At 43.5% G+C, this 23828-nt stretch overlaps 1 protein-coding gene across 5 annotated transcripts in view; it reads right to left on the bottom strand.

Annotated features, from left to right (window-relative positions):
- The window catches only part of MITF (microphthalmia-associated transcription factor), a 197655-nt gene that overhangs the window by 58990 nt on the left and 114837 nt on the right, over positions 1-23828 (bottom strand). For 4 of the 5 annotated variants that reach the window (XM_015415296.1, XM_015415298.1, XM_015415299.1 and 1 more), the window contains exon 2: positions 108-354. In XM_015415296.1, the coding sequence (XP_015270782.1) occupies positions 108-354 (247 nt within the window). The remainder of the gene's footprint in view (positions 1-107; positions 355-23828) is intronic. The other variant, XM_015415297.1, reaches the window with a different exon arrangement.

Below are 23828 nucleotides of genomic sequence, written 5' to 3'. Positions count from 1 at the left end.
GGAATAACTAAACTTAAATCATTGAAACTTTTTTTGAACTTGCATTAAAAAAAAAAAGCTAAACTCCACCAAAGAATTCAGGCATACATGCTGAAAAGCTGACGTACCTTAAGGACTTCCATTGGGACCTGAGTTGCAGGAGGAAGGCTGGTGGGGAGGCTGACGTTGATGGCTGGGGTCTGACTGACGGCCACTCTCTGTTGCATGAACTGGGCTGCCTGCTGCTTCTGTTGCTGCTCTCGGCGCTCTTGCTCTTGCATCTGCTCACGCATGAGCTGCTGCCGTAGCAAAATCCGTGAGGTCATACTGGAGGAGCTTAGCGGAGGCTTGGATGCTCCAGGGTGCTCAGAACTGCTGCAGGAAACACCAGAGGAGACAGAAAGCACCATCACTGATCGGTTTCATTGCACTTTTGAAGAGTTGCACAGAAACAAGGGTACGAAGAAGGGGAAACTTTTACAAAGAGTTTTGGTGGCAAAGGCATGGACGGACTGTCACAGAAAATGGGCCTCTGCAAGCCAAATTACATTTGTGATGATCCCAAAATTTGATATTCAACGGACTAATTAAACACTATTAATACTACAAATGTTAATTAATGTTCAGACAATCTGAATGTTACTTTGAAATCTATTATATTATTACAGTTATATGTCCTAAAAGACATATGTGTTGATTTTTTCCCTTTCAATTCAAGACATCTTCTCCTGCTTATTTGCCTCAACAATTATTACCACTTCATCCACCCTTTCTCTAAGGCCCTCATAGGAGCATGGTTCTCAGTTTTGTCTTAATAACAACCCTGTGAAGTAGGTTAGGTTAAGACATTGAGGGAGAGTATGAGTAGCTTATGGTCATCCAATGACCTTAATGGCACAGAGAGCATTTGAACCTAAATAACCCTAGTTTGCCACTCTATCCCCACACACTACACTGGCTCTTTGACATGGAATGGATAATCATAATTGTATTTGATTTCCAAAATACTGTGAATTCTCACTCTTTGACTCACTTCACACATTTGTTTGACATATAGCTATTAACAAGAAGAAGTTACACAACTTTTGAGAGGTAATTTGGTGGGTTGGTGCAACAGTTTTCACAATTAGGCAATCTTCCTTTCAGGATGTCCCGTACTGAACAGCTTTTAGGCTCTGTGAGAGAAGTTATTATGAAAGATACTCTACAGCAAATTCTAGCCCCTGGGGCAAATGGGATTTCTAGAGAACATTATCAAACAGCCTATTTTTCTCTTCCGATTTATCTCCTTTACCAATATAAGTACAATATGATCACTAACATTGAAGCAAACACATTAGTTTGCTTTGCCACTACACTACAGTATAGCTGCCAGGTGGGACCTGGGGGTCCCCCGGAATTACAGCTCATCTCCTGGTTTAACGTGTCCTCAGTAAGCCACTCGGTTTTCTCAATCACAACAGTCAGATAAAGGATTTCTAGTAACCTCAACCCTGGCAATTCTAACAAGAGCCCCAACAATGAAAACACATCAATCTTTTAGGGAGGAAGGGAAGGGAGGGGGGGCTCACATTCAACAGAGAAATTGATTCCTGTGCAGGAAATCCAGTAAACAGACTGCTAGGATGTCTCACTACAGGCCATGTCCCAAGACTGTGATGGGATAGCAAGAAATCATCTCTTTCCAAAACTCTCCAGGACTTGCACCTTAGTCAAATCTGAAGTAATTGTGTTTCATTCCTCATTTCAATAATCCACGTCTTGAAAGGTGAGCATTTTAAGGGGGGGGGGAGAAAGCAAGTCCAGGGTTTGTTTGTTTTTAAGAGTACCAGCTTTTCCCCCTGCAGATTTTCCTTTTTTCAAAAGAGTGAGAGGTAGGGGTAGAGAATGATGTCTTGCTATTTCAGGCCTGTCAGGTTGAAACATTCTCAGGGAGACTGATCCTTTTGATAAAACAAGAGAAAACCTTTGTGGTGAAACTAATGCAGCTGTGGAATAATCGCACTAATTAGCTGCCCTAGAGAAGTCACTGACTGGGATACTTGGAGAGAAAAAGGAAGACTTTCAATTAACGATTAAGTATTCTCGCATCCTACAACCCATCCCAGTTTTTAAATGCAAAAGAAAAGTCTGTATCTTAATAAAATAGCTACTGATTATCAGCACAAAAAATAATTAGAGCAGCATGTATAACAAACCCCACAATCAACAAATCCTACCCACCGTCTTATTTTGCTGAGATGGGGGAGGGAATGTGCTTTTTGGTCCCATAGAAATGCAAGAAATTAGCCAATCCTCAAAACTGTACACTACTTTCAGAAGTATGAAACAGCTTAGAGATCCCCCTCAAACCATTTCTATCCCTTAGTTATTTGTTCCCATAAATCTTCATTTTATGCATGCTTTTAGTAAACTCCGGAGTGGGTGACTCTTTTGTACTTAGTTATGTTGAGATATAGCTCATACACATTGGGTAATATTTTTAAAAAGGTGAGGTTTGTAAAGCACAGGCATCTCAGAGTAATGCAACTTCTCCTCTTGAAAGATTCTGTAAATTGATTTTTCATCTCATGATCAGCAAGAATGAAAATTCAAGTTTCCAGGCATCAAGCATCAATAATAACCACCATTATCAATGTAAAGATTTTAGGACTTGGCATCACATGAACACAAGTTGAAGAGAAGTGTCACTTTTCAAAGGGGCAGAACCAAATTATTAAATATGAAGGATTTTATATTCCTCTCTTTGGCATAAAGTTGCACAAAACAGTAGCACAGGAAGAAGCTGAACCCCAGTGGCCACAGTCATAAAAAAGATATAAAAATCAAGTTAATTTGCAAATGCAATATGGGACACTACAATGCACCACAGAGGTGTTCCTCTGAATAGGTGGCCTAGCCAACACAAGTGGAGGGCAGGGGTCTGGCTAGACAATCTGAATAAAGAGGGGGGGAAAGCTGCCCTCATACTGCAGAGATGCCAGTTTTCATTGGGTTGCAGAATGAAAGACAACTGTTTACGGATACTAGTTATTAAGAGAACAAAGCCTCAATTCTCTGATTGGGATTCAAGTCCTAAGAACATAACAACATAAGAACATAAGAGATGCCAATGTTGGATCAGGCCAAAGGCCCATCCAGTCCAGTCCAACACTCTGTATCACACAGTGGCCAGAAATACCAGTGCCATCAGGAGGTCAACCAGTGGGGCCAGGACATTAGAAGCCTATTGACCCCCCCCCAAGCACCAAGAGTACAGAGCATCACTTGCCCCAGAGTCCCTATCTATACCTTGTGGCTAATAGCCACTGATGGACCTCTGCTCCATATCTATATATCTAATAGCCAAGTCACCCCCTGGTGTGCGGATACTTATTTCCGCACATCGGGGGCACCTGGGGGGGGAGGGGGATTTTTGTGCACACTTGGGATGGTCCCCAGGTGTGCACAAAAATCTTAAAACCTGAAAAAAATGGGGGGATACTTAAATCCCCCCAAAAGTCACACAGTGTCCCCTGTGCATGCGCAGGGAATGCTCTGCGAACTGCCTCGGTTCAGGGGGGAGGGGAGCAAGCGACCGGTCGCTTTCAGGAGGCAGTGGCGGGGAGGCCCGGCGAGCCCCAGTGAGGCATTGCAAAGAGATTGTTGCACTTACACCCACTATTGGATGGATTGTCATAAGAACATAAGAGACGCCAATGTTGGATCAGGCCAAAGGCCCATCCAGTCCAACACTCTGTGTCACACAGTGGCCAGAAATACCAGTGCCATCAGGAGGTCCAGCAGTGGGGCCAGGACATTAGAAGCCCTCCCACTGTTGACCCCCCCCCAAGCACCAAGAAGACAGAGCATCACTTGCCCCAGAGCCCCTAGCTATACCTTGTGGCTAATAGCCACTGATGGACCTCTGCTCCATATGCTTATCTAATTCCCTTTTGAAGCCGTCCATGCTTGTAGCACCCACCACTTCCTGTGGCAGTGAATTCCATGTGTTAATCACTCTTTGGGTGAAGAAGTACTTCCTTTTATCCGTTCTAACCCGACCGCTCAGCAATTTCATGGAGTGCCCACGGGTTCTTGTATTGTGAGAAAGGGAGAAAAGTACCTCTTTCTCTACCTGCTCTTTCCCATGCATAATCTTATAAACCTCAATCATGTCACCCCTCAGTCGTCGTTTCTCCAAGCTAAAGAGCCCTAAGCGCTTTAACCTTTCCTCATAGGGAAAGTGTTCCAACCCTTTTATCATTCGAGTTGCCCTTTTCTGCACTTTTTCCAAAGCTATAATATCCTTTTTAAGGTGTGGTGCCCAGAACTGCACACAGTATTCCAAATGAGGTCTCACCATTGATTTATATAGGGGCATTATTATATTGGCTGATCTGTTTTCAATACCCTTCCTAATAATCCCCAGCATAGCATTGGCCTTCTTTATTGCAGTCACACACTGTCTCGACATTTTCAGTGAGTTATCCACTACAACTCCAAGATCTCTCTCTTGCTCAGTCTCTGCCAGTTCAGACCCCATCAATGTGTATTTATATTTAGGATTTTTGGCTCCAATGTGCATCACCTTGCACTTGGCCACATTGAACCCCATTTGCCATGTTGACGCCCACTTGCCCATCTTTGACAGATCCCTTTGGAGTGCCTCACAATCCTCACTGGTTTTCACCACCTTGAACAACTTTGTATCATCCGCAAATTTAGCCACTTCACTGCTTACTCCCATCTCCAAATCATTAATGAACAAGTTAAAAAGCAGTGGACCAAGTACTGATCCCTGCGGTACCCCACTGCTTACCCCCCTCCACTGAGAGAACTGCCCATTTATACTCACTCTCTGTTTTCTATTAATTAGCCAGTTTTTGATCCATAAAAGGACTTGTCCTTTTATCCCATGATTTCTGAGCCTTTGATGAGGAACTTTATCAAAAGCTTTCTGGAAGTCAAGGTAAATAATATCTATTGGATCCCCCTTGTCCACATGTTTGTTCACCCCCTCAAAGAACACTAATAGGTTAGTGAGACAAGATCTTCCCTTACAGAACCCATGTTGAGTCTGCCTCAATAGGTTTTGTTCATCTATGTGCCTACTAATTCTTTCCTTAATAATGGTTTCCACCAATTTACCCGGTATCGACGTCAGACTGACTGGCCTGTAATTTCCCGGATCTCCTCTGGAACCCTTTTTAAAGATGGGAGTGACATTTGCTACCTTCCAGTCCTCAGGAATGGAGGCTGATTTTAAGGAAAGATTACATATTTTTGTCAGGAGATCCACAAGTTCACATTTGAGTTCTTTCAGAACTCTCGGATGTATGCCATCTGGGCCTGGTGATTTATCAGTTTTTGAGTTGTCTATCAGTTTTAGGACCTCCTCTCTCGTCACCGCAATCTGACTCAGGTCTTCCAACACCCCTCCCGAACTCAGCGGTTCTGGAGTGGGCAAGCACCTCTCATCTTCCACAGTGAAGACGGAGGCAAAAAATGCATTTAGCTTCTCAGCCATTTCCCTATCATCGTTCAGTACTCCTTTTTCCCCTTGGTCATCCTAATTGCTGTTCCATCAACAGTGTCCTTGAGCTACCAGGTTTTCAATGAGCACTGTAATATACAGAGTATATTAGAAGTATAGTTTGCTGGTACACTAGAGGGGGTGATAGAGTACACTCCGTATAAGGTTCAAAATGGCTGAATAAACGTTACTGGGGCACTGTGGTGCACACTTCTTTGTGCAAGACCAGATATATAATAAGTACCATCACACCCAGCTCCATTCACTCAAATCAAAGGGATTCCTCAAATCAATAGGATTGCCAACCTCCAGGTTGTAGCTGGAGATCTCCTGAGAGTACAACTGATCTCTAGGTGACATAGATCAGTTCACCTGGAGAAAAGGGCCACTTTGGAAGGTATACTGGGGCACTGTGGTGCACACTTCTTTGTGCAAGACCAGATATATAGTAAGTACCATCACACCCAGCTCCATTCACTCAAATCAACCTCCAGGTTGTAGCTGGAGATCTCCTGAGAGTACAACTGATCTCCAGGTGACATAGATCAGTTCACCTGGAGAAAAGGGCCACTTTGGAAGGTATATGTCATTATATCCCATTGAAGTCCTTCTCTTCCCCAAACCCTATCTTCCTCGGGCTCTAACCCCCAAATCTCCATGTATTTCCCAACCTGGAGCTGTCAACCGTACAAATAAAGCTGGAAGCTAAAAGGTTGCTGCAGTATTTCTATCACTGTGTTCATTCCTATATTTTTATCCAAAGCCTATCAATGGGCACCAGACCTCCTCCTCAGAAACTACAAATCCTTTGCTTTCTTTTCAAACCACAATGCCACAGAAGGTTTTCTAATATAGTCACCTTATGCCATCTCTCAAGTGTGTCTCTGAGCTGAGCTGATCCTGATGAACCACTTCATTGGCTCTTACAAGAGAGTCATTCATTAGAAAACTGGGAAGGAAGATAACAAGACTATTTTAGCACAAAGTTTGAGTCCAGTGGCACCTTTAAGACCAACAAAGTCTACACACTGTTTTAGCGGAATGCATGATTTTGTATGTAGGACAAACATTCCCCATTGCTAGGGAAGAACTAGAAAACTAGTAAGCCAAAGGCTCTCTCAAGGCACAATTTAAGGTCATCACTGTGACATCAGCAGCATATTGACCTCTTTGGCTACCCTCCTGCTTTACTTGCATGCTTGAACATTCTGAGCTCTAAATGGCAAACTGGACCTTGCTACAGCGTTTGAATCATTTGTTGCAAGTGTGTAAACATATTACTTAGTGAGACGACTGAGCAGTAATGTTCATTTTCCATCTTTTAAGACAGTAGGTACATATTAGATTTTGCCTGCTGTTTTTATGAGCTCCCTAGAAGAACATACAGGTTTTCTCCTTTTATCCTCACATGAACTCTGGGAAATAGCTTAAGCTATAGGGTTGCCAGCCCCTAGAGACCGAACCAGAACAGCATCACATGATGCCATAATTCCACTTCCATCTCCACAACCAAACTAATATCACTATGCTGCATGGCACTCTAAGGTTTACCCAAAAGTATATGGTGAAAACCATAGAGACAGAAAATTCTTAGACTGTTGCACAACTTGACAACACTACTTCTGGGTTCCTAGCCAGAAGTGATGTCATGGCCATGCTATTTCTTCCCTCTCATTTTCCCCTGCACCATTCCATTGACACATCTGCGTTATGTGTATGTGGGGGGGGGGGTTTTGATATGGCATACCGGCAGGAGTTCCCCTACTGGCAATGGTCATCTGGCAACCCTATTAGGCTAACAGGAAACAACTAGCCCAAGTTACCCAGTGACCTTCAAGGATAGGACTCTAACCTACACTACATGAAATAAATAATATTATACAAAGACCCAGATACCATTCTGCTCATGCTTCAATGCACACCCTTCTGTTTGGGCCTAGCTCACTAATTTAATCGTAATTCAAAGGATCTGTTAATTTATGCTATTCTGATACAGCCGATTGGTAAAGACACCTGCATTGTTATTATATTCATGGTTTATAGTCTCTCTCATGTTTAATAAACATTATAAAAAGTAACAGAATAAAAATAATCATGCGAGTTGCTAGAGGACAGTTTATTGAATGCTGAGGTCTTGTACATACTTTTACGCTTGTCTTACTATAAAGCCCTGCATTTTGCAACTTGATATCATAACTACACTAACCAGGGGTCATTTCGTAGAAAAAGAGCTAGGGGGACTCATTAGCATAACTCATTAGCATATGCCACACCCCCTGACAACACCGGAAGTGTGTCCTCCCCACTGCCGGCGGGGCGACCTCCAGCGGGCACCAGCAGGGAGCTCCAGGCCCCGCCCTCCCGCACCTCACCCGGGGGGTTGGCGTCCCCCCGCGTCCCCCCCCCAAATGACCCCTGACACTAACAAGTTTTTAGGGAATGTACTCACCTCCAAGCATGGGAATGTTAAGGTATATGCAGCAGACAGTCCTCCTGCTTAAATGGCTTTTAGAACAAAGCAATTTTGAAAAGTCCATTTAACTGGATCCAGCCATAAGCAATTTGGTGCTGTAGTAAAACTGTTTACCTCTGTTTTTCATTCATGCAGCACTTTCGGGGGAACTGTATTGAGGGCTATTGAAGACTTTAGAGATTCCCACAGTTTACATCAACTATATTTGCTGCGTGTAAATCAGTGCTTCCTGCAGCAAATACATAAACTGTTATCTACATAGTCACACATGCATCTATCTAGGTATCTTTAATGGCCCAGAGTGTACAGAAATATATACCATCTACACTTCACATATTCACAAAGGTGGAACTCTGCATTAAATATGTTTCATGTGTCAGGTGTGCAGCTGCCCTTAGCTACTGCAGAATACTGTAGCTTGCATTTTGAAGTGACGGGGGCAACAGAAAAGCATTGTGTTGATGCTTAAGAGCCTGCATTTATTATTTTATTTTACTTCATTTATACCCCACCATTTCCCCCAGTGAGGCCCCAAAGCAGCTTACATCCTTCTCTTCTCCTCCATTTTATCCTCAAAGCAACCCTGTGAGGTAGGTTAGGCTGAGAGTGTGTGACTGGCCCAAGGTCACCCAGTGAGTTTCCAAGGAAAGTGGAAATTCAAAGATGGGCCTTCCAAATTCTAGTCTGATACCCTAACCGTATCTGGACAATTTGTAAGCTGCTGGTTTTATCTTTTAAAACTCCTCTAAGAACTGGCTCTTGACATAATTAAGAGACTGTTTCCCCCATTATATCTCTCATATGCAGGGGTCATTTGGGGGGGGGGACGCGGGGGGACGCCATCCCCCCGGGTGAGGTGCGGGAGGGCGGGGCCTGGAGCTCCCTGCTGGTGCCCGTTGGAGGTCGCCGCCGGCTGTGGGGAGGACACACTTCCGGTGATGTCAGGGGGTGTGGCATATGCTAATGAGTTATGCTAATGAGTCCCCCTAGCTCTTTTTCTACGAAATGACCCCTGCTCATATGTACCAATGTGTCATCTGACAGATACCAGAGTTATGATCTTGCTACAGCATTCTGCAAACATCAAGACATTCTCAGGGGCCGCTACACAGGTTTGATGCTCCCTATGGAGGATCACCAGAGCCCAAGCTTCTTTCAGAAGAATTACAAAACCTTCTTATTTAGTTTGGTGCTTTGCGGTATTCAGCGCTGATGGAGTCTCAAGTCTGAGATTTTAGCTAGTTTAATCTCCCTGTTCAGAGTGTCTTCATGATACTTCAGGCCAGCGGGGGGGGCGGGGGGGAGTTTCTGTTTAATGAAACAAACAAGTAAACTTCTTAAGCAAGACCTGTGGCTTCATGACAGATAACATGAGCATTCCAGGTATTTTGTATGTATCTGGAAGATGTATCTTAACAGAAGATGTATTTTAACATAATGTGTGTGTTCTATGAGGCTCTTTTTAAAAAACAAAAACAAAACCTCACACCATCCCTTAAAAAACAGATCTGAGAACTAGGTGGATGGGGCAGCACTGGGAAGAGATGATGAAGCTGATTATAAAATGTTCTTCTCAGGTTTATTACTAAGAGAAAAGCCAAAACCAGGTTTCATTTGGACAGAACTGGAGATAATCACAATGTTGCTTTTATTCATGCACATAATGTACAGTATTCTGTAACTACTCACACTCAAGTGCATTCATTAGGTGAGAATTCCATCAGCTTGAAAAACATCATGTTCCTGTTCCATTTCCCAGTTACTGCCAACTTTCCCTCCAGCCCTTCTCCACCCACCCCCACAGACAAAAAAATAATTTTAGGTTAAAACATTCCTGGTCCAACCCTTGCCTTCTTTGGCAAGTAAGACAGAGCTCCATAACTTATGGCTGCGCACTCTAATCAAAACAGCACACGCACACAGCACAATTCCCCTGGCCAAAAATTAGAGTCTTGAACTTTGAAATTCGTACAGCAATGATAGGAATGCCATCTGCATTAGGAGAGATCCTTTTGCCAGAATTAGCAAGAAGCAACAGCAATAACAGGTTCCTTAGGAAACTTGCTAGAATCAGTCTTTAATTACAATTCTTGTGGCGATCAAGCTCTGTGACCCAAACAGCAAAATAAAGAACTTTCTGACCCAGACACTAAGCCCTAGCTGCAATCGCGTTTGGCCACAGCACCCACTACTGGTTAAAGAGCTAAGCCTCCCAAATCGTAAACAGTTATCTTAGGAAACACTGCATTATATGGGTGAAAACAATGATTAATTTCATGTAATATATATATATATAACCTGTTTCTTGAAACGTAGCTTCTCTCTAAAAAAAAAAAAAACTTTTAGTTAATTTGTTCTTTTAAACTGAAATATTATTCTAGACTGATTTTTTTCTCTTCCCCCACCACTGGGTTTCCCATATTCCAACAACACTCCAGTTTATAGAACCACCTCAATAAAACTGGCACAATTTTATTTATTTATTTTGCTAAGCAGACCTCAAGTAATGTTCTTTTATACAGGCTCTTCCATATACATCCCTAACGATACTGGTATTCTGAGTTGGCACTGAATAGTCCTAGTATCCTCACAGGGTCATTAAATATACCCTGCCTTCAGCTTCTACTGATTTCGAAGACTCTACAAATTCTTGGGATCAAAGATCTCACTGAACCTTTTGGGCTACATCAACCGTGGTTTATGCAGCTGCTCATGTTCCTACTCTCAACCCATGATGTCATTTCTCTGGACTTGACTCCCTGGCCTGCAGTTGCTTGTGCAATAATTTTTGGACAGGTTGATGTACATCACCCCCATTTCCACTAGGAAATGCATGCCTACAAGATAGCCAAGTTCTGTGCAAGGCACTCCAAACCTATGCTGTGATCAGACAACAGGCTTAAGAACATAAGAGACACCAATAAGGTTGGATCAGGCCAATGGCCCATCCAGTCCAACACTCTGTCACATAGTGGCCAAAAATACCAGGTGCCATCAGGAGATTCAGCAGTGGGGCCAGGATACTAGAAGCCCTCCCACTGTTGCCCCCCCCAAGCACCAAGAATATCTGTTCTAACCTGACCGCTGAGCAATTTCATTGAGTGCCCACGAGTTCTTGTATTGTGAGAAAGGGAGAAAAGTACCTTTTTCTCTACCTGCTCTATCCCATGCATAATCTTATAAACCTCGATCATGTCACCCCTCACCCCTTAGAACGGCTCTTATTTATCCGGGTTTCTTTGTAATGGAGAGTTCTGATCAGACATCCCCCCTTAACCTGCCTCACTGTGCGTTCATCCCATGGCTGATCGATCAAACATGGCAGCCATGGGGTGGGGCAGTCAGGCAGCTTTTTTTAAAATTGTCTTCTGAGTATGTGCATAAGCGCTTATGGGAAGCAGTACTTCAAACTCCTGGCAGGATGGCAACAGCTGGTGGCCAATGCAATTTTGGAGGAGGCTGCTGGGATATGTAGTACAGTGTGGGGGATATGTTTTTGAAACTCTGTTTTTGAAATATTCAACATTTTAAACATTTCAAAGCCAGGGGGAGAGAATACAGAAGCCTTATCCTGTGTCCTGTATGCTGCTGGCAGTTTTATTTAAAAGCTTGGAGTGAAGCTGGAGTCATGGGCATCATTCTCAGATTGCCTCCTCCCTTTCTGAAAAAAACCTCATAATTTCAAGTTACCCCTTCCCGTGCGCCGCAAAGCACAGAAAAAAGCTGAAATACACAGGCATCTTTCTTTGGAAGTTTTTAAAAAGGAAATCACTGTTTTGAGAAGATTCAGGGTGCATATGTGCATATAAATATGCAGTTACGTGCACCTTGCTAACTGCCTCCAAAAAAAAAAAAAAAGCCCCAAACCAGAAGAGACATTCAGACTTCCCAAATGGCTTGAGAGTGCGATGGATTGATCAGACTTCTGGAGATGCCGCGTGAGACCACTGACACCAGGAAGGACCAGACCTCCTAGGGTTGCCAAACCTCCCGGTTTGCCAGAGGTTCCCCGTTTTTTGGGGGAGGTTCTACCCACTGCCAGCCAGATGGCCGGTGGGGGAAGCTCCGCCCCCAACACCCACAGCCACCCCTCTCCCTTCTCTCTTCAGAGAGAGGGGTGGCTGCCTTTAAGTTCATGGAACCCGCGTTTCCTCCCAAGCCCGATCTCCGCTTGAGATCAGGCTTGCAGGGAAATGCCAGCTCCGTGCACTTAAAAGGGAAATGGCAGTTCTTTGCTCTTAAAGGGGAAACGCCGGCTTCGTGTACTTAAAGGGGAAACGCCGGCTCCTTTAAGTGCAGGAAACCGGTGTTTCTGGAGATCGGGCGCGTGGGTGGGCGGGGGGGCGTCCCCAACGTGACGTCATCACGTCGGTGATGCCCTGCCCCCTCCAGAAACGCCCCCAAAGTCCCCCACTGGGGGCAGAAGATGGACTTGGTAACCCTAAGACCTCCCCAGTGCCAAATAACTCCAGCTCAAAGACAGGTGAGAACAAGGTGCCCACGACTGGGGAACAAAAAACAGGTATTGCTGTCTGGATGTGCATTTTAAATCCAGACGGGAATAGCAACGACACCAGATCAAACAGCATGTCTGATCACAACTCTAGTTAACTATGAGACTGTGGTCCATCTTGGACTTTATTCTCCCCCTGAAGGATCTTCCATTTTTGGTTGTCTGTCTCTCAGTCTCTCTCTCTTTCTCTCTCTCCCACACACATAAAACAACAATTAAAACAAACATGTCAACCAGTCTCATTTTGTTCTTTGAGTGCCTATTTGACACACAGCTAAACATGCCACCCTCCTTCCTTGCAATATTAGGTCTGTGACTTGCTTGTGGGCACTTCAGATCTTTTTACCAATGTAAATAAAACTGGCCCTTTAATTACCCCATCTAACAATTTTGGCTCCCCTAATTTCCATGTTCACATGAAAAAGGCACCAGCCCACATTCTAGCACCATCATTTCCCTAAAGAGAGATTTCAAGTACTAAGCAAAGGCCCGGTGATTAACTCAACATAACAGAAATGGCAGGTTGCCTGCTATCAAAATTAGGCAAGAAGCAGGGTTTCATCCAAGAGCAACCTGAAGTCTTAAGTGCCCTAGGGGGGGTATAATATTACAAAGCAGACTAAGGAATCTTCTGACAAAGGCTCCTGCTTAAGAGGTAAGAAAAAATATATTTCAAACATTCTACTTAAGGCAAAGCAAAATAAGAAGCTGAAATACCCACAACCTGAGCTCCCCAGGTTTTTAAAGCACAAGTTGCAGCTGCAGGATACCCTGGATTGGACTGGGACCATGGGGCAAAGGAAAATTATGTTTCCCCCCCCCCCCACACACACACACAGTTTCTTGGTTGTTTTCAGCTCATGGAAGCTGGAGAGCCAGGCAATGATCCCAGTGTCCCCTCCACTTGTTAGGACTTATAGCCGAGGTTGGGATGTTGGTTTCAGTGAAACAAACAAAACCTGTACAGGTAGAAAGGTTGAACGCCTTCTGCCATACTGTGACTCCTTAAATGGGGGAACCACCAAGGCTGAAATTTTCACTTTAAAATGCTGGAAAGATCCAACCCTGCATCTTGACCTGTTTGGTCCCACCCTGGTATGTATTTGGTTGTGATATGGATGTACACACAGTTAATCCGGAGAAAACAAAGTATGTTCAACAAATTCCATTGGAAATTATTGGGACTGAAATACAGTGTTACTAGACTGAACAGATATGAGGTCAGTTTCCATATTACCTGTTGATTAGCATAATACCGCCACTGGTGGGAAGGGACCCATGAAAGAACTGGGGCAGGAAAACCACACATTCCACGGAGTCCCATCATTCTTTCCCTTCAGTTTTTGAAGAGTCTGTTATTTCACTCCTACCCCCAAATAGGGTTGCCAAGTCCTCCCTAGCCACTGGCAGGGAGTGTGTGTGTGTGGGATAGGGTTTCCAGTTCCAGGTTGGGAAACTCTTGGAGAATTGGGGGTGGAACCTGAGAAGAACAGGGCCGGAGTGGGATGCAATGCTATAGAGTCCACCCTCCAAAGCATCCGTTTTCTCCAGGGGAACTGATCTCTGTAGGCTGGTGATGAGCTGTAATTCTGAGGGATCCCCAGGTCCCACCTGGAGGCTGGCATCCCTAACCCCAAAATTCCCAAGCTCCAATTCTCCCAGGGAAACTGCTACCTTGAGACTTTCCCTTCTGTGCTATAACCCTCACGAACGCACGCACGCACATACAAACACACACTGCTTTTTGTCTGTAAAGAGTTAGTACACGTTTTGTCCCCGATCAGATGGAATACAAAGTCTCCTTGCCCCATACACAGAACATTCCTGAAAACCCAACGGGATTTTACATTTCAGGATATTCAGATCTAAAGTTCCATGGATGTTTCTCATTGGAAGAAAACATCACATTCAAATTTATTCTGAAGCACACTCCTGTTTCATCTGGACCCTTAACATTGGCTGCAATTCCCAGCTTCCTTATCACACTGTAGCCCCACTGAGGGTGGTCCAGTCCTTTTCAAATTAACGTGTCATTGGTTACAGGCAGTCCTGATGCATTAAATATATCACAGTTTGCTAGCCTGCTTTGGAATATTTGTGCTTTTCCCTCATTCATATGGTGAGCTTCCCCACCTAATTTTTTTCATAAACATTACTTGCCCATATGTCCTCTACCTTGCGGATCTTTAACGATGAGACTGATTTATTTATTTTTCCAATTTATACCCCGCCCTACCCTGCCAAGGCAAGCTCAGGGCGACTCTGATACCTCTGATCTATGAAGAAATATATGTGTCAACACCCTTGTACAAGTTTGGATAAACCACTGGATTTCCATATTAACATCATAGCAAGAAAAGCAGACTCTAGCTGCAGAAAGTCAATTTAATTAAGTCAGTGATCCCACATACAACCAACACACACCCAATCGTTGTGTGTGTGTGTGTCTCATAACACTTTGTACTTCATTCCTAAACTTAATAATTGATTGCAGGCTGTTCTGGCACTTGATTCAGCAGTCTTTATGATTTAAACTACTAACAAAACATACACACACACACACACACATATACTTTGGCATTCAACTTTGTCCTTTTCTGCCAAGGGCAGAACAATAAAGCTGGTAAAATTATTTTCATATGGCAATCGATCAAGATATAAAAGGCACATGCAACTGATATAGATAGGGGAATGTAGGCTCCAGAGCAACACAGAGAGTAAGACTGAGTGACCGTTAAAAAACAATCCCCATTGACTAATCCAGATACCCAAGAATGTCTCAATAGTTATGGGTAATGTGTGAAAAATTATTTTTATTAAAAATATGTGCATCCCTCCTTTCCCTCAAAAGGGCTCAAAATGGTTCATAAAAGAATACCCGTACCCAATAAGGAGATCCAAATAACACACCACTTAATCCATTCTTTAAAAAAAAAAAAGATGAAAAGATCCCCAAATCTATGACATTCTCTCCAGTCCTCCAGCCACCTCTCTGAAGACCACTGCACTCTAAGCATTTAAGATGGGGTACAGCCAATATCAGCATAATGTTACATCTTTACTGGTTATCTGTTGGAGACCAGACAAGAAAGATATCCAATAGTGGTGGTTTTTCATATCACAAACAAAATTTGAATGGGCTAGTCATTTTTGTGGATTTATTTGACAGGCTGCCAAAGTAGTAGAACGGTAGACTGTTACTTTGAGTATGACTGCAAAAGGTATATACATCACTGTATCTAACAGTAAAGTGATTGGTCCCCATCCTAATAATGGAAGCAGCTGAACCAAACAACCCATGGACAAGGTCTCTACATACTCAGGACATAAAAGGGGTAAAGCCACTTGGCGTCTAATGGATGACACTCTAGCAATCATATTTAGCATTGTACCATATGTCCATTTATATGTTTTGAAGCACTACACCTCAGCAGTAAGCCTACAGATGCACTGGGTTAATTTAAGTTTTGGTTTTGTGTGGCTCCCTCCTTCATCTGGACTCTGACATATGAAGTTGGAGGGAAAACAAAGTAGATCAAGGAAGGGAGAAAGTGGGGGTGGGAGTTGGGAACCTTTACAAACTGAATGTAGTCTGTGGGCCCTGCATAGCTTGCTCCACGTTTAGAGAGTAGGTAAAAAACAAACTACCGCACAAGTTTGGGTAGCTCTCTAAAGCTGCATTCACCATGGCATAGTCCACACATGTAGCAGAATGAAATGGCAGAGATCTGAAGGTGGAGGGAGAGAATGGACTGTATCAGGCTATAGAGGGGTGAGCTTTTTATGTTACTGTTATCAGGCCAAGCTAGCCTGATAACATTAGATCTCAGAAGCTAAGCTTGGATGGAAGACCAACAAGCAAGTTCAGGGTTGCTACACAAAAGGCCGGCAATGGCAAACCACTTCTGTTCCAAACCCTATGGGGTCACCAAAAGTAAACTGCAGCTTGATGACACTTTCCACTACCAAATAAAATGTTCCCACCAGACAGAAAACTGTCACAAGGAGTAGGATGAGCCAAAAATAGTCTCATTCCCTCTTCTTCCATCCTTCCCTATGAGCTTGTTTTTTCAGGGCCTTTTTTTAAGACAGGGAAAGCGTTCTGACATCCATCACCCACGGTCCAAGCTAATTCAAGCCCAGTCTACTACCTTGTTTTGCTGCATGTCTAAAACAGGCTAACGTTAGGCCAGGCAAACCATTTAATCACCATGGAACACTCACATGGAGGCCTAGTTTAAGTGTGCAGTCCATGTAATACAGGATGCTATTTGACTTAAGAACATAAGAAGAGCCCTGCTGGATGAGACCAATGGTCCATCTAGTCCAGCATTCTGTCTCACACAGTGGTCAACCTGTTCCTCTGGACAGCCAACAACAGGGCAGAGAGGTCGAGGCCTTCCCCTGAGGTTGCCTCCTGGCACTGGGATTCAGAGGCTTAGTGACTCTGAATGTGGAGGTTCCCCTCAGTCAACATGGCTAGTAGCCACTGATAGACTTATCCTCCATGAATCTATCTAATCCCTTTTTAAAGCTGTTTATTCCTGTGGCCATCACTATATCCTCTAGCAGCAATTGCCACATTTTAATCACCATCTCTGTGAAGTAGTATTTCCTTTTGTCTCTTTGTCAAGTCTCTCCACCCCATGCATAATTTTATAAACCTTTCTCATGTCCCACCTTAATCATCTCTTTTCTAAACTGAAAAGTCCCAGACTCTTCAGCCTCATAGGGAAGTTGCTCCAAACCCCTAATCATCTTGGTTGCCCTCTTATGTACTATTCCCAACTTTACAATGTCCTTTTGGAAGATATGGTGACCAGAACTGTACACAGTATTCTAGATGAGGCCACACCATAGATCTATACACAGGCATTACAATATTGGCCATTTTATTCTCAATCCCTTTCCTGATAATCCCTAACATAGAGTTTGCCTTTGTCACTGCTGCTGCACACTGGGTTGACACTAGGGCTGCCAAGTGAGGGTGGGTAAACCCCCGCTTTGGAGGCCCGATTTCCGCCGCCGCGGAATTGGGCCCCAGGGGGAACTCCGCCCCGGCGTGCACGTCACCCGGAAGTGACGCAGACCTGCTGGGGGCAGGGCCAAGGCCATACAAGGGAAAACACATACACCCGACGCCGGCCAGGAGCCCGCCGCTCCCGGCGAAGAATCACTTGGCAACCCTAGTTGACACTTTCATTGAGCTATTCACTACGACCCCAAGCTCTTACCCCTTTCAGTCTCAGCAAGTTCAGACCCCATGAGCCTATACTTGAAGGTGGGATTTTTTTGTCCCAATGTGCATCGCCTTACCAACACTGAACATTTGCTACACTGTCACCCATTCACTCAGTCTATAGAGATCCTCTTGGAGCTCTTCAGAGACAGCCTCAGTTTTCACCTGCATTAATCATTTTGTGTCTTCTGCAAATTTGGCCACTACACTATTCACCCTTAGTCCCAGATCATTTATGGATAAATTAAATAGTACCAGTCCCAATATCCATCCTTGCGGCACCCCACGACTTACTTCCCTCCATTGTGAGAACTGTCCATTGATTCCTACTCTTTGCTTCCTGTCATTTAACCAATTTTTAATCCATTAGAGAACCCATCCTCTTATCCCATGACTGCTAAGTTTACCCAGGAATTTTTGCTGAGGTACCTTGTCTAACAGGTCCCCGTTGTCTACATGCTTGTTCACTTTCTCAACGAGCTCCAGAAGGTTGGTGAAGCAACACTTCCCTTTGCAGAAGCCATGCTGATTTTCCCTCATAGAGGCTTTGTCCCTCTATGTGCCTAACAATTCTATATTTGATTATAGTTTCTACTAATTTGCATGGGACAGACGTTAGGCTGGGTGGCCTATAATTTCCTGGGTCCTCTCTGGGTCCCTTTTTAAAAATTGATGTAACATTTGCTACTCTCCAGTCTTCTGGTACAGCTACTGAATTTAGTGATAGGTTACATATAAGGGTTAGTAGATCAACTATCTCACATCTGAGTTCCTTAAGAACACTTGGGTGTATGACATCAGAACCTGGAGACTTAACAGTTTTTAGTTTCCCCAATAGGTCTAAAACGTCATCTCTGGTCAACTCAATTTGGCTCGGTTCTTCAGACTCCCTTCCTGAAAATAGGGGTTGTGGCCTGGGTACATGCCCCACACTTTCCACAGTGAACACAGAAGCAAAAAAATAATAATCACTGAATCAAAAAAAAGTAATTGGCTTAAAAGTTCCCACCTTGTGTTCAGCATTAACAACACAGTAGCATAGTCATCCTGGTGCTAATGCTGCTTGTCCCCATATGTGCTGCATACAAACAAGCTAAAAGCATTTAAATGAAACAGTAGCCATATGGAATGCTAAGACAGATGTGCATTTAAGGACAAGATCATATTTAAATTGCCCATCTACCACAATTGTAAGTAGGGTTGCTAAAACATACAAGCTGTGTGTGGACTTTCCACAAGATATTCATAAGCAGGAAATATAACTGCAGCCACACATCTCACAGAAAAGACCCATCTGTAGGTTTAGTATCCTGGCACAATGCTTTCTCACATATTCTCCGATGGGTATGGCCCCAACAATCTGACTTTGCTCTGAATTTCTTCTCTGAGGAATTCTACAATGAACTGTGTTACCCCCTAAAACACAGAGCATGTATTCAAGGATAGGTTCCAAAGGAGGATGTGGCCACTAACGTGCATGTGCCTGTGTGCCTTCCTATTGGACTACTGTAATTTATGCAGGGTTGTCCTTGAGGGCTATTTAGAAGCTGCAGTATAATTCCAGTGTTAGCTGCAGGGAGTATACAGTACAGCTCATGTATGAGCTCTATTGGTTACAATTCTGACCAACATAGGTTTAGGGTCTTGGCCAAGTATACCTGAAGGGATACCTGTTCTTATATGGATCACCTCCTCATTTAAGATTTGTCAGTTTTTGGTTGTTTAGCTACTATTAAATGGAGGCTACTGCGGTGCAAAGATTCTTTGTGGTGTTCACTATTCTTTGGAACTAAATTCCTGTTGTGATTTGCCAGAGTTAGGCCTTTTCTGAGACTTCTAAAAACTTATTTATTGATCCATGCCTTTAGTAATGAGGGTAATTTAGATTTTCTGGCGATAGTTTGTGTGGGTAAACTAATCAACTATTTGCACCTTACTATAAGAACACTGTTTGTTGAAAGGCCAATAAGAAATGTTTCAAATATTTCTGCTCACAGACATAGATTTCCATTCAAAGAATGATCACTTCTGTGATTGGAAGACCACCTTCAAATCCAGCCTCATACTTTGAATCCTAATCCCTGGCCCTTACCTAGGTGTTCCCAGAGCTATCGCGTGAATTGTTATTAATTTTTACCCATACTGTTTCATAATACAGAAAAAATAGTTTCAGATAGCTACTGATCATAAACACATGACTGTATCCGGCAATACTAAGGCTGAGGACAGATTGACAGTATGAAGCATGAGGGAGACAGGGCAAAAAGACCTGGACCACTGTACCTACTGATGCGGGAGCATACCGGGGAGGAGGCGCAAGGGAGCGTTCGCACTGTTGGCCCACCCCTAGCGGAGGTGCGGCTGTAAGTGGCTTTTTTTCATTCCGGTGACATGAGCATAGGCGCAGCACCGCGGCTTGTTTGTGGCTTTTAGCGTGCACACTTCCGGGAAGTGGGATCAACGTGCCCTCCAGGGTTTGCTACAGCTTTCACCTGGTACTTTTTGAACTCGGTAGGGAATCGTCATAGGACAGGTTGAGTACGGCTGGGGAACGCCTGACAGCTGTGGCTGTGTGAACCGGCCCCTTTAATCCGTTTGTGAAACGTGCCTATATCGGGCCAAACTGCCAGTCTGAACTCAGCCAAAGAGTTTCCCAGCAGTGCTCCAACAACTTTTGGTTTTGGTTTTGCTCCTTACACACTTCTCATGCTTTGCATGCTGTCTGTCTGAGTGATTAACATTCACACACTCCAAGACCTTTTTTAAAAAAATGGGGGGGAAAACCCTGTAGCCTGAAGAGTTGTACCCCATTTGGTATTTTTCCATTTCCCCCACCCTCCTTGTCTTTAAACACACCTTCACAAGCTGCTGAACAATAATGATTTTCCTAATCTAATGAGAGCCTCTCTCATGACCCAAGAACATTCGCTAAATAATTATTAAGCTCTGGAGGTGCTTTTTGCAAGAGTTGCTATTCAATAAAATGCTGCAAGTTGATTTGCTTGAATGCTTGTTCACTTGTGGGGGGACACGCAGCCTTCAGCCAGTTGGAAATCTTTTACCAAGCAGTGAACGAGAGATTCAACAGGGAACCTTCAAAATATCTCAGTCAGGGCTAGAAAAAAAATACTTCAGACTCCTGGAAGCCAAACACAGACCTGGAAGAAAAAGTCCCTCTCCTAGTTATCACCCCCCCAAAAAATTGCTGCATTTTTGCCTCGTTGGTTTTCCCAAGCAGCATGGCTGCCAACCTCCAGGTGGGCCCTGGAGATATCCTGGAATTACAACTGATCTGCAGATGACTGAGATTTGTTCACCTACAGAAAGTGGCTACTTTGGATGGTGGACTCTACGACATTATACCCTGCAGAGGTCCTCCCCCTCCCCGGGCTCCACCCCTAAAATTCCCATGTATTTTCCAAACAGGAGTTGGCAACCCGAAGCAGCTACTTGCCCTGGAGGACAGGCTGAAGCTTTTGTCTCCTCCCTTGGCTTAAGGAACATTTGTATATGCCCTCAACCCTTCCGACAGGGGCCTAAAAATCTAGCATTCCTCTGGCCCAAACCTCCTAACAAAGGTGAGATTGCCTGTTCTGTTAAGGTTATGTATGACCACAAATTTAATTCTATCATTTAATACAAGGCAGCACTCATTTAAAAAAAAAAAAACCTTAAACAACGTGACAACCACACAGGTATACTATTCTGCATTTTGCCTCAGCTATGAAACACAAGTCTTTAAAAGGGCTAAATAAAAATCACTAAAGTAACCACAAATCCTAAACAAGGAGCTCGTCGTCGGTCTCAAACACACAACACGTTTCTGTCCGGAGCATTTTTGTCACACTCCGATATTCTTGTTACTGTAACAAAAGAAAAGCCACTAAGAAAAAGATATGCCATTAATCTTTCTTCCCACATTTAAGTTCCTGTCTTTATCTTAGCCCCGCAGACACAACCGCTGTACCTTTTAGATAGCAAGGAAGCTAAAGCAGCACAGTATGTATAAACTCTATATAAAATAAGCTTCTATTTTAAAACAATCACTGAACAAGGTGCCCTCCCTCCCCTCAAAGGAAGTAGCACTTACAGACAGAGGCTTTCAAAGGAACAAGGCATAAACATCGGGATTCTAAGAGCTTCCATCTTTCCCTTTCCTGTTTTAAGGTGCTCTGCAAAGCCCTTGGAGAAGAGTCAAAGTCATACCTAGTCCTGGCACTGGATGTGTCACTAGGGGTGGCTCTTGATAAGGGCCTTGGCAACTCCAATCGAGACGGAGCTCGGTGCTTCAGTGGTGCCCTAGTGTCTCTGCATTAGCAGACCTGTTTAATCCAGCACCTACCTGAAAAGCACTACATTTAGGTGGGGGTGGGGTTTGTGGAAGATTGTAGAGATGAGAAGGCAGCTGATAAGAATTTTAAGTTTTTTTTAAAAAGTCCCAAACCATTCTGCTTTATTGTGCCCTCCTTAGCTATGGCAAATAAGTATTTTGCTATCAGATCCAAAAGCATGTCACAGATGGAAGCAGCATGGGGAGGGGGAGATCAGTAACAAAGAAGCTGGAATTAGTTTAATTTATTTAATTCCTGGTGTGTCAACCCAGAAGTTACACTTCCAAATTCAGTTCTCCCTTGAGTGAATTGAACCTCTAATTTTGCACCAGTTTCCATTTCTGTGCACGATTTACCCAGTAAAATGTGCCGGTTTTTCAGTTTTATATACATAACTTATATAAATCTACAGAAACAGTACATTCAATGTATGGATGAATACCATATATAAAAACCATGCATACATAATACAAACAAAGCTACAAAGTAGCATCAATTAACAGAAAACCCAAACCATATACAAAATATAGGACAGCATAAAATATTGAATATCTATTCGCCTACTGTTCAACAGATTTATGTGCACTGAACTGACTTCTTAAGCTACAACTCATTTTCTTCACATTTTATCTTCAGTGGTCCAGGAAATAAATGTATACATTTGTATAAACTGGCTGGCACATGAAAATTATGTAAGCATTGATTTTGATACGCATACATTTTTATGAATGCATAGCCAGAGTAATACCGGTGCAGTTTTCACATTCAATGGGATATCCCTTTTTGTAAGGTATTAGGTTTGGGTATTACAACTACCACAAACAGGGCTTAAATGAAAGTACTTTCAATTTATGGTTATCCATGCCACTATATGGCTCAGTTAAGCATTAACATGCCTTCCCACTATTCTGCTGGATACTTTCTGAACAACTAGAGAATAGATTTCCCCTCCAGTTTTTCCACTGCACATAGATCTGAATTCTCATAATGCTATATTAATAGTATGGATTAATGATTCTGGAGCATTCTTATAATCATTAACATGGATTTGAATCACAAATCCACTCTTGGAAGGCTTTTCAAAATTAGAATAGGGAAGTCTGTCCTTTTACCTCTCCCTGATGACTTCATGTGCACAAGCCCTGTTAAGGGAAACTCGTGTGTTTTTAAATCAGGGCAGAAAATCAAGACAAGGCTCACTGGTATGACTAGGACTTCTATTTGAGCACTATTTGCAGATTGCAACCTCAAATTACCTTGAAAGGAGTTTTTCTCTCTCCAAAGGACATTGGACATGACCTTCCCAGATTATTACCAGACAGTGATAAAACACACACAGTGAAAGAATTAAAACATCCAGAAAGTGAAACACAGCAGTAGCGTAATGCACAGTGTGATGTGGTGCTACCCCTGGAGTTTCAAAGATCCTGTCTCCCTGGACAATTTGCTTTATCTAGGTAAATAAACCAAAGAACTATTGCTTCTTTGACCCAGCTGAGCTCTGAGAAGCAGCAGGAGATAGAGCTGCTATAGGGGTGAGTGTTTTTTATTTGCTTTCAGCTGAGGAGATTTAGCTGAGAGTACCGTGTGGGGAACTGTGTTTGGGAGTATGTGGGTGAGTTGTGAGTTGTTGCAGAGTCCTGGCTGCTGAAGATAGGTTGAGAAAGGGTCACAGGCTGCTGGTCACACCCTCTGCTGGGGGAGGCTTCTATTTAAGGCAGCACCTCGCCAGAGGCACATGCCTCTGGCAAGAGCCAAAGGGCTCTTGGCCTAGGGAC

This window comes from Gekko japonicus, unplaced genomic scaffold (genome assembly GCF_001447785.1).
Source record: "Gekko japonicus isolate JY-2015 unplaced genomic scaffold, Gekko_japonicus_V1.1 scaffold514, whole genome shotgun sequence".
Lineage (NCBI taxonomy): Eukaryota > Metazoa > Chordata > Lepidosauria > Squamata > Gekkonidae > Gekko > Gekko japonicus.
Note: the sequence above shows the minus strand (reverse complement) of the source record. Positions and strands in the feature narration are given on the sequence as shown.